At 36.8% G+C, this 11685-nt stretch overlaps 1 protein-coding gene across 9 annotated transcripts; it reads right to left on the bottom strand.

The window, feature by feature from the left end:
- Positions 1–500: 500 nt before the first annotated feature.
- On the bottom strand, positions 501–4179 carry LOC104600530 (uncharacterized). Of its 9 annotated transcripts, XR_016079798.1 has the most exons (5): positions 3783–4176; positions 3068–3573; positions 2757–2818; positions 2370–2396; positions 1849–2286 (listed from the first exon to the last, which is right to left on the bottom strand). XR_016079798.1 is itself a non-coding variant. In XM_088893915.1 (4 exons), the coding sequence occupies exon 2, from the start codon at positions 3561–3563 to the stop codon at positions 3087–3089; it is 477 nt and encodes a 158-aa protein (XP_088750041.1). In that variant the 5' UTR covers positions 3564–3573; positions 3783–4176; the 3' UTR covers positions 1849–2286; positions 2370–2396; positions 3068–3086. The 9 variants fall into 9 exon arrangements, 6 of the variants coding, with proteins under 6 accessions (XP_088750042.1, XP_088750041.1, XP_088750039.1 ...); XR_016079799.1 differs by lacking the exons at positions 1849–2286; positions 2370–2396 and adding an exon at positions 501–805; XR_016079797.1 differs by having other exon boundaries at positions 1849–2396.
- Between the last annotated feature and the right edge of the window lie 7506 nt (positions 4180–11685).

Below are 11685 nucleotides of genomic sequence, written 5' to 3'. Positions count from 1 at the left end.
TTGGTATTAATGCTGTTTTCTTAGGAAATGGCACCACATCAAAAATCCTTTGTTCTGGGAAACATTTTCTGTTTTCTTAGACCATAATGCCTTGAAAATCAAGAAAAGTGTGATCACAGAAAATGTCCTTTTTTGTATTTTCCCATTTTTTTTACAGTATGCTGACATGGCATTGAAAAATGTTTATGTGACAGTAACAACAATGGTACCAAATGGAATACCTGAGAAAACAGCATGCTTATGCAGCACTGTTTTCTGTAAAAATGTCTCATAAAACAGCATTAATTCCAAAAACCACTTTCATGTTTTTAAGCCATCAAATAATGGTTTTTAAAACAAATACAAATTCTGGAGTGAAATTATTATACAATTTATGAAGCATAATATTAAATCGGCATATGAAAACATGTTCTTCAAATCAGAAATTCTAGAATATATATATATATATATATATATATATATATATATATATATATATATATATATCGTTTCTTATTGCATTTTGGAGACAAAACACTTTTATGTGTTTTAGTTTTGAGAACCATTGTTTTTTCAAAACCAACAGTTCTGATCTGCTTTTGAAACTCGCAGGTGGAACATGTGGTCCCTTACGGTGTATAAAACTATAAATGGCATATGTTGCATGGGTGAAACGTGGAACTGAAAGCCAGAGTTAATACATCTCCTCTACAAGTTTCTCTTGGGTGTAATCTGGTGGACGAAATTCTGTCTTCTCTATCCATATTCTATCTCCACAGGAACATATTTCTTATGGATTGCACTTCCATCCACGCAACAGGTAAGCCTACCAAGAAAAATGTGGTAAATATTTTCAGGAATTGAAAGTTGAAACCCATCTGTCTGTACAAAAATACATTTTTTATATACTAGAAGGTCATAGAGAAGGAAATATTCCATCTGTAAAAACCACCAAAAGGGGCGTTGAATTCCTCGTGTGTATGCTTATACATGGTAATAGATATACTAGGTAGTCTAGATTTCCTTTTTTCATTACGCAAAAAATGGAAAGATACGTTAGGTCGACTAACTTCAGTTAGTCACATTGCATCCGAGAAAATTACCACGTATTCCAATTAAAAATCTTACCTGATACGAGGGATGGCCCCCGGACAACCTCTACTCGTGCGTTGGGCCAACACACTTAAAGCTCCTAAGTTCAGATTATTAAAATATAAAAATAACATATGCTAAGTTTTTTTTTTTTTCTTTTATAAACAGATATAATACGAGATTTTTCTTATTAGGGATACCCAAGTGGCAACAAACAAATTTGATCTAAAATCTCCGCTACAAATTTTTCTTGTTAGCCGAAGATGTTATTCACACCCTACCCACAGGATAATACAGCCGCACATGGAAAATATCTGATAAGCGTTTGCAATGTCTTTGGTAGGAGGTGGGCAGTAGTAGATCCGGATTCCCTTTATCTTGTATCTAATAAAAGAAAAAAGAAAAGTTGTTCTTTGGGAGGGTTTAACTTGTATTCGGCTGTTGTGGTTTAGCTACTGGAGGTCATGAAGGGCCATCTAAATGGCTGTGCAATGATCAAATCTGGCCCTATGGTACCAAAGCCAAAAGCCAATGTAACTGGTGTGAGCAAACTGGTTGGACCCAAAGTCAATAAAAATATAAAACAGCTATCAAATTCAGCTAATTCTATCAAGGTTATTGTAACAGCCTAACAGGTGCATGCGAGTCTATTGGCGTAATATGAGGAACCAGAGCCAATTGAGCCAATGCGCCTCTAGGGATCTGATTTGCTTTAATATTCAGTTCCCTGCTTTGGTTTTATCGTTCAAGATAGCACCAGCAACGTCAAAAGTACAGTTGCAACTTGCAAAGATGAGGTTTATTATGTTTTGCTTCATTGGAACTCGATGCAAGATTTGTCCACACAAGTCCAAATTATTCACAACTCAGTTCACCTGAAAAGGTTTCCGACTTTCGGCGAGAAAGTTCGGTTAAAAACAGCAATGATGGGGGGGGGGAGTACTGACAACTCCGGCGAGCAATGTCCAGACTGAGCGTTGGGCCGCCGGGACTGTGGCAGACCCTGGCCCGGGTCTAATATCAGAGCGGAAATCATACTAGAGTCTGTCTCTGGTCTGGCCGTGTAAGAGGACCCCGCTTTGTATAATTGTATTTGTACCTGGTCATGTTTTGCACGAAACGGAACCCTCTTTCCTCTAGTTTCTGTCGGCCAGACACAGGGGGGGCTCCATGCATTGATCAATCAGTCTTGCACTATTGCTTTTTCCTCCTCTCCTAAGTCACCCGTCAATAATAATGATAAATAATAACAATCAAAAAATGATTAAATAAATGGATATAAATAAATATTCCTATACCTTTCCTTCCTCGTTGTCTCGGCTGTGCTGAAACGGAAAGAGAAGATCGGATTTTAGGAAAAGATCAAAATAAAGCTTAACAGGCAAGGGATTCTCTGCAAAAACTCTGCAACTTCAAACCCTGCCAAAACCTAATTTTTGGTATTTGCCTTTTCGACCCACCTTTTGATCATTTATTTACCTTTTTAGCCATTACATACAACTGGACAAGATTGAACCAGCCTCAGAACAGCTAATTTTTACCATATATAGAATATAGTAGTCTGATTCTCTTTTGCCGAGTTTCCATTTACAGAGATATTTTGAAATTATTAATATCATCTCTAGGATTCGGAAATAAAAAAAATAAAATAAAAGATTTTTCAAGCAGAGGAGATCAAGACGTACCAGATTATAAACTGAAGTCCAGGAATGAGAATTCCTTCAGCCTTCAATTCATCCAACCACGTCTTTACAGTAAATAAATAAATAAAGCAGCCAATTTTGATTCATCCCGAAAGCAGAATAATAACAATTAAAATCCAGAAAATGAGCAAGAAAGAAACAAAAACCTAAGAATCAATCACTAATAACAGGGAAGTCTATAAACCATTAAATCCTAACTAACCTAAGCTAAATGTTGCTGCAATTATTCAATTTCTCTATTTTTCTTCCTTGCTCTCTCTCTTTTTTTTTTTTTTTTTTTTTTTTCTTTTTACCTCTGTAATGTGCTTTGATTCAACCTGCCAGGCTTGGGAAACAACTTTCGGATCGAGCAAGGGATGGAGGGCGAACCTCGCTTTCCTTCCTGAGAGGACTGCTAGGCGTCGACCTCAGGGCTCTCGGAGAGTCTAAGCTTCTGCGAAGAAGCTGTCTCATGGCGGAAATTAGATGCTCTGTAGGGTTCGAAGGTGGAGTTGATGATCTGAACTTCTTACAGAAGTTCATGTGTCGATTCAAGGCTTCTTCAGTACTAATCAGCCTCTCCGATCTGACAATCTCATCTTTGACAGCTTCTGCGCAGAGGCCGCAGATCCACCGTCCTTGATACCTCTCCCTTATTCTAGCTATGTAGGCCGGCGTGCATTCCTCTGTTAATCCGCAGCAATCGCATTTCGCAAACTCGACTTCACTCTGCCCGCCGATTTCAATTGTAGTCGGTTGAGATTCCGGATTGGTCATGGCCATCGAATCGCTTAGAACAGTAGCAGACATTGCCGTAAACCTAGAAATCGCAACTGGAAATCGTTAGAAGATCCCCCTTTATAGTTACCCCGAGAAATCAGACTTACAAAATTTTCGAGGACAAAAAAGGAAATAGATGCACAACAAGAAACCTAACAGAAGTCAAACTCCTTCTGTTTTGCACCGAACTTAGGAATGTTTTTCCTTGCGCAGGCTTCAAAAGCAGAAAAGGCTTCAATCAGAATTTACCGTTTTGAAGATATCTCCCGGTCCAAATTCCTTTTTTTTTAAGACCGTCTCCTGGTCGACCAGCTTCAATCGATTTGCCGACTCCTTGAATCCTTAAAACGTACAGAGACGCCGAGTCGAAGCGATCACACTCTTATGGTCTTCTTGCTATCTCTCCTTCTCCCACTCACCTTCTTCAACCTTTTCTCCGTCAAAAAGCACAAGTTCAGAAATTACAGACATTTCAAAAATTTCGATTAACAGATACTATCCCACAGTTTCCACTCTGTCTATGGAAATCGACTGAAACGAAACTTCGAAAGGTTGAATCCTTTGAACAAACACAAACCAGTCGATATCTCTCTCGCTCTATTTCTCCCGAGACCTGAGAAGTGAGAAGAGAAGCAGAGGAGGAAGAGATTTATTTTCCTTTTTGTAACGTAGGGGAGGCCCCAATGATTGGCGGTTCGGAGGCACTGGTGATTGAATCCACGTCAGAACTCTCCGCTGGCATTCAATGCTGGCCTCAGATAAATTGACCTTGCCAGCTGTCTCCATTATCATTTCTTGCGGGTCGTCTGAGCCAAATGGGTTGGATGGGAGCCCTCTCTTCCGCTTTCTACGGCCTCCATTAGCCAAAATCTTCCTGCCACCTGTGGTTTATCCTACGTGTACGTCACCTTTTCTCCGGTTTCCACATATTGAGAGGAACTGGCCATTGCCGGTTGCGGAGGACGGGTCTTTCAATTACCAAAACTGCCCTCGCTACAGGTTGCAATGCCAGTCCTCCGGTGCTCCGCTTTGGCTGGTACCTGTCATCAACGTAGGGCCAAGAGCGGAAACTCGGATAAGGTTTCTAGAGGAATCTCATAATCATGGGAGCAATGCAAGCAAAAGCAAAGAAGGAGATCATAATCCTCTCCTAAACTTCACCCTCCGATTTCCAAAAGACATACAGATAGACATAGACATGGTGTAACTTATAAAAGACAAATTATAAAACAAAATCGGACATATTCTTTCATTGGATGCCGCTTTAGTCCCTAAGCAAACAAAGAAATTCAAGAGTTGCATATTGTTCGATTACAAGCATTCATCGTCCCACTCAATATTTCCACTCTCTGCGTCCAAAGGATAATTTTGGCATTTCACTTGATGATATCAGGTCTTTTAGGGGATTAACCGATACTCATCCAAAAGGGACGCGAACTAGTACTTTCTGATTTGTATTTTGTAATAAAAAGTTATCATAAAACAATGAAATATGAAGGTTTAAAGTATTTACCGTAAGAAAGCTTTTTTAAAGCTGATGAGGGCGGATTTGGCCCTCTAATGACATCGTGATATATATCATTTTGGAACAACTGAATCACACATGGACACCACCTAAGTAATGATTTAGAGTCTTAGATCGCGGTTTCTCTTTGCCTCGACTTGGTGACCCGCCTTCAACGCCAACCTATCGACCTCAACCACAACTCAGGTCGGCTAAAAGCACCTTGTCACTGGCCGAAGTGACCTCAACGTGAGGGCGTGTCAACCTGACTGATGTCCCAGTGGCGACTTGCGAGACATGCTCGTCAACAAATTCGGCATGCATATCCCGACACCCCCATGTTTCTCAAAAGTTGGCCCACGTTTCGAGTGTTCCGGAGGATGGTCAACGTGCATGGCGGTTAGCTCCGGGGATTTCGGACTGGTTAGGCAACCTCTCGGAAATCTCAAATGCAGTGCGTGAAGCCCACACCAAACAATGCTTATATAAAGGCACAAACCCTAATGACACAAGGGAAAGACACGATTAAGTATATTCTAGCTCTCATACTTTCTGATTTTTTAGCTCACGATCTACTACAAGAGTACTAACTTAAGCATCGGAGCGACCTCGCCGGGTTAGCCACCCCGGGTCCTCTGACACCGTTTCCTTGCAGGTCTCTACGAAGAGCTACCCAGCTCGGCACCCGAGTAGCCTCCTAATTCAATCCAATCAGTTCGACATCCAAACCTTTATCTAGCAGAAATACTCCCGCTCGACCACTGAGTCATCGGACATCAAGAAGTAGCTAGAACAACAGGGTGCTTCTAAAAAATGCTTCATCAAAAGGGATGAAGGATAATGTTTCACTAAGCCGGCTTGCGAGCCTCACGAGCCAAGCTCTAGTATGTTTGAGCTTGGCTTGTTTAATAGTCAAGCCAATGAATTGAGCTTGAGCTCGGTTGAAACCGAGCCGAGTCGAGCTTTTCACGAGCTGAGCTCGAGTAACTCATGAAAAGCTTGGCTCGTTGCCACCCCTAAAGGAAAGGAAGGAAAAGGTAGCAAAATCTATACAAAATCAACCACAACCTTTAAAGAAATTATTAACAAATGGTAAAAAAATTAAACTTGGATGTGAATAGAGATGAAAAAAATTGGGTTCTGATAGCTTGCAAAATGAAGAGTATTATTTCATACAATAAGGGGGAAACCTAATTCCCTTTCCCTTCGTGGAAGCTGATATCAGCTAAAAGTCATAAAGTGGGGCATGCCAATGGGAAGAAGGGGAGATGTGATCACAGTCCACCTCAGATCATATAAAGTGAACATTGTTTTAATGGGCTAGCATTTGCTAGAAAAATTAAATGTTGATGATGAAATAGATAATGAGCTAGTTCATGTGGGAGGATATGGTGCCAACTAGCCACTTGCTAAGGTCTTTTATTAGTTGTAGCAGAGACTTGGGATTGAATTTTCACCTGAACTAGAGCACCATTGATAGGATTGGGTTAGCTGAACACGATAGCTGTTTAGCAGGCTGCTGAATCAATAATGAAGTTTCACGCCAGTAATAAAATTATGGACCTTACTGTAAAAGGTACAGGTCCCATGTATTTAAAATAGCCATCACATTCAGCCAAGGTTTGGGGAATGAACCACTCCCATTGTGTGGGTGTTTGAGCAGTTTCTTTAAGGTTATATTTGGTTTGAAGGAAAAGATAGGGAAAAGGACTGGAAAACTAATACAAGGGTTGTAAAAGTTTCTCTACCTTTCCCTACATTTTCCCTCAAACCAAATATAGCCTAAGGGCATCAAATCTAATCCTTTATGTGTATATACATTGGAGCCAGCAACATCTACAACATATTATCAAACAAGCACACGTGACAATGAATTACTTACTATATTTACCGATGGGTCTTTTGGGAATATTGCGATTTGCGATATGTGACAGTGTATCTCTTTCTAATTAAGGACTTTATTGCAACAATAGGATACAGAAGTAACGTTCAAACAAGCCGTGCATACTGGCTGGATGGTGGGTTATAATCTGTTGCGATGCTAAAAACTTAAAAGGTGCGTTTGGAAACGATGCAAATGAGTGTAAATTCCGGTTCAGGGTAAATTTGTATTTTGGTTTATTTTTGCATGTGTTTGATAATATTACATTTTTGCATTGATAAATGACAGATCAATGCATATTTACATTGATAATAAGATGTAAAAGTACATTAATAAAAAAATTCAAGTGGGCTTTTGATAAAAAAAATGCTTTATTGGAATTTGTGTTTGCATCTATTACAGCTAAAAGTCTGTATGATAAAAAGGTAAATTTGTCAATGCAGAACTAAATAATCCAACTTTGCAATTTATATGAACCGTTTTACACTCTACATATTTGCATCGTTTCCAAACACAACCTAAAACTAAGAAATCAAATGGCAAGTAAAGAATCAGGAAGTAAACGTAAGAGCAGCACAATGCATATAGAGATTTATGTGGTCCTATGTAGGGTTCAAAATATCGATACGCCCGATACACTGGTATGAACGTATCGGGCGAATCGATACTATTTTTTAGTTTTTTTTTTGAAACCAGTTCAGGGGGGGGGGGGCGATTTAGGTCTCCTCCATCCCCTGAACCGGTTAGACCCCCGATACACCCTCTATAGGGGCGTATCGGTGGGGTCTCGGAATGATACATATCGACCGATACGGGCTGGTACATGTTGATACTTTGAACCTTGGCCCTACGTCCATTAGTATTTTCCCCACTGCCTGCCTGCAATTCCAAGACTTGTTAGTCTAGATGACTTGCGATTCCCATAATTTTTTGTGGTTCCAAATGAACTGTGAAACCGGACAACTTGATATTCCAGATGACTAGCGATTCCCACCTGCCTGCAATTCTAGATAACTTGAGAATTGTTTGGTTGCCTAGCTTTTTTTGATATAAGTTTTAATTACCAAGGTCAGAAAATATGTTATTTTATGAACTTGAATGTAAATTTATAGCTAGATGTCAAGATATACAGGTATTCGACCATGTTTGAAAGAGTTTATGTTAAAAATAAGTGCTTATTCGAATAAGCATTTATTTACATTTGGCATCAAACTTTTTCAAGTGCTTATTTTAAATAATAAGAACTTATTTTATATTGGGTGTTTGGTGGTCTTTTTCTCCAATAATCACGTGTGACTCTTTTGTCCTTCATTTTCTTTCAACTTTTCAAAATATCCAATCCAAAGTGAATGAATAAAAGTAATTTGATAGAAGTGCTTTCATAAAAGTAAGTACTTTCGTAAAAGTACTTTTATAAAAGCTATTTTGTAAAAGGACTTTCATAAAAGTACTTTCGTAAAATTACTTTCATAAAAGTGCTTTTGTAAAAGTAACAATATTGAAAGGGTATAATTAGTATTCTTAATATTTGTTGAAGATAGTTCTGGGAGAAAAAATTTGAATAGGTGCTTATTGTATGAGTACTTAAAAAAATGTGGAAATTTGGGCTTAAAAAATAAGCCCTTATTTTTAAAATAAACACTTATTTCGGGCTTATTTTCCAAACACCAATAAATCCTTAATGGTGTGGTGCCAAAACACTCCCAAACGTGGCCTTCCTCCAGATTGGATGAGTTTTTTTTATTATTATTATTAAATGGAAATTAAAGAGACTTGCACAAATATCACAAATAAATCAATGTCATTAAAACTTAAAAGGCAAGAAAATCATACCTTATGTTTGTGATAAGAATTACAATGCAGTTGGTAAATAGGGTACCGGTACATAATTTATTTTCTTAACTTTATTCGTCAATAAGCATACTCTTCACATTTGCAATTTAGTCTGTAATTGGTTCCAATGCAAATAAATTCACTGGTGCAAAATTATGGCAGTGCAAATGATTTGAGTGTAAATTCTAACTTATAAATAAATTAAGACATAAAACAGAATAAAGTAACACTTAAAACAAAATTAAATAAAAAAAATTATTTTTTCATTTATACTCCCATGCATTTATATTAATGCAAATAAAATTGCACTGCAACCAAACACAGCCTTATTTTCTTTTTATATCTATTTCGTGTCATCATCACTAGTAAAAACAATTAATGTTTGAAAAAGCTCTTGATCAGATAACAATAACTCTCTCTCTCTCTCACACACACACACATACACCCCTTTATCTCTCCTGGTTGATATCAACACACTATTAGCCCTTTATTCGTCAATAAGCATACTAATACACTCCGAGTAGATTTATTGGCAATTCCCAAATTAATTTCCTTTTAAACTCAAATTGAAATTGAAAATATACTAATGTTTAATGTTAATTCCAATTCAAATCACATCCCTAATTCTACTTTTAAGTTTTAAAGGTACAGGAATCATATGAAAGGCAAGTATCCTCTCCGTCTCCGCCACATCCATACTACGATAATTTGTTTATACAACATAATAGGTTTTAAATTTTGAGACCGTGCTACATCAATATAAAAATTTAGAAAACAAAGAAAAATAATCAATTAATAATTAAAACTAGTAAATAAGATTACATTGATTAAGTAATAATTAAAAAACATTTCACACTTCAATAAACTATTAAAATATATTTTTTAGTATGCATTTTATACTCTTTTTACAGTCGTTTAAACCTTAAAATTAATTTTTTAAAATGATTCAAAGGAGGGAAAAAAGAAAAAGGTGTTCAGATCTTCTACCCACAGTTGCTCACACATCACTACAGTCTCACGTTAAGAATATTACCATTCATGAAGAAAGATGTATAGCTGTAGTATCCTGTGGCTGGGTAGGAGATGTTGGTTGAAGAAAAAAAAAAGACCATCGCGTTCCACTCCCCATTCCGAAAATTTCAGCAATTTGGCCAGCTGTTAATTTTGAGGGTATATAAGGTAAAAACCACAAAACAAGAATAAAACCGAGGGCTGATGTGGATCACTTACACGAGTGACTAAGTTGCCAAATCGGAAATTCGACAACTTTCCCCTGTAGGTCCTGTCTGTGTCAGAAATGGGTGGGTGTGGATAAAATCTCATATTTTTATGAGACACAAACGCACCCAGCACAGATCATCAACGAAAAGGTTTCGTGATGCATAAATTGAAAACACGTGTTACACACAGTTCAGTAATAAGTAATAAGAAATCCAAATGATGGAATGCCCAGATCAACCTTCCCCAACCGCACAAAATAAAAGAAAGATAATATCAGCGTAAGAAGATAAATATAAAATGGTGCATTATTGTAGCTAGTTAGGAAGAAGGATAGAAGATGATGGCGGGTGATGATATTTGTCAACAAGCCCATTTTGTTTACATTCATTATCACCATCATTTCATTATCTACTAAATGGAATAGCGCTCTTCATGTTCAATCAATGACGACAACGAAACTACAGAATAGAGACTAAAACTAAAAGATATGATCGTCGAGTCGTCGCCGACCTATTCTTTGTTAATGGATTACCGACACGTCAATGGTTTTGTTGGTCGGAACAAATTATAAGTGCCTTCGAGTGCGTGTGTGCTTATTGCTTGGTTAACCTTGATAATAATCCACTAATTAATTATTTAGGTTATAAAAAATAACATAAAAAACAATGGGCTATTTTTTTTATTGACCCCTTGAGGAATAAATTGGTCAATGGAAAAGTTGATTCATGTTTGCATATTTTTAATTGGGGAATTCATGGTAAATTGATTTTTTTCTTTTCATATTCTTGTTTATCTCTCATATAAAAAAAAATAAAATAAGGAGAAAGTTGTTAAAATATTATTGAATAAAATTATCCTTTCTAATAATGAAATTTGAATAAAAATGACTAATTATTTAATTTAGTTAAGTAAAATTTATGATCAAAAGAATAGGGTAATTGAATAAATGTATTTGCCCATGTACCTTATCAAAAGACAAATATTGTCCAAAAATAATACTAGAATAAGAGAAAGTTGGGTGCATATTTACTCAAGAGGGAGCCTGGTCTTCTCTCAACTCTTTGAAGGGACTGAGTGATGCAACTTCTTCTATTTGCCTCATATAATTTAGGGAGAATAAAGTTCAGTCAAAGGTTAGAATTTTTAGGCTAGAATTAATGTCAATTCATAATGTATAGATTAGGGGGTTTTGATATTTTAAAAATTAATAAATCTGCAATGAAAATCAGAAATCTACATTAGACCTATCTGTACTTTTCCCTATAATTTTATACAAGACCACAGCTTTCACGTGCATTACTTCTTTACATCCCAACATTTAAATAAATAATAATATTGGGTTGCTTTTGTAATAAAAGATTGTAAAAGTTTCAAAATTTATATATATATATATATATATATATATATTTTTTTTTTTTCTAAATAAAGGTTGCTCATTTTCCACTTGGCAGGAATAATTTCACTAAATCTTGCTCATGAGTCATAATAGAGAGCGGGCTCAGGGGAACACCCGTGGATCATTTTTCGCCTTTCAATTACAATTTGTCCAACTCATTTTGTTAAGTGCTTAGAGTTGCGTGACTAAGCAATTCAGGAATGCATGATTGACCCATAAATAATCACCTCATCAATTTAGTAGAAATCCATCACAATTTACAATCAATTGAAACAAATTGAACCCTTACTGGAACCAATTTAACGATGAAAGAAAA

This window comes from Nelumbo nucifera, chromosome 8 (genome assembly GCF_055504915.1).
Source record: "Nelumbo nucifera cultivar China Antique chromosome 8, China Antique-T2T, whole genome shotgun sequence".
NCBI lineage: Eukaryota > Viridiplantae > Streptophyta > Magnoliopsida > Proteales > Nelumbonaceae > Nelumbo > Nelumbo nucifera.
This window is presented reverse-complemented; position numbering and strand designations above follow the sequence as displayed.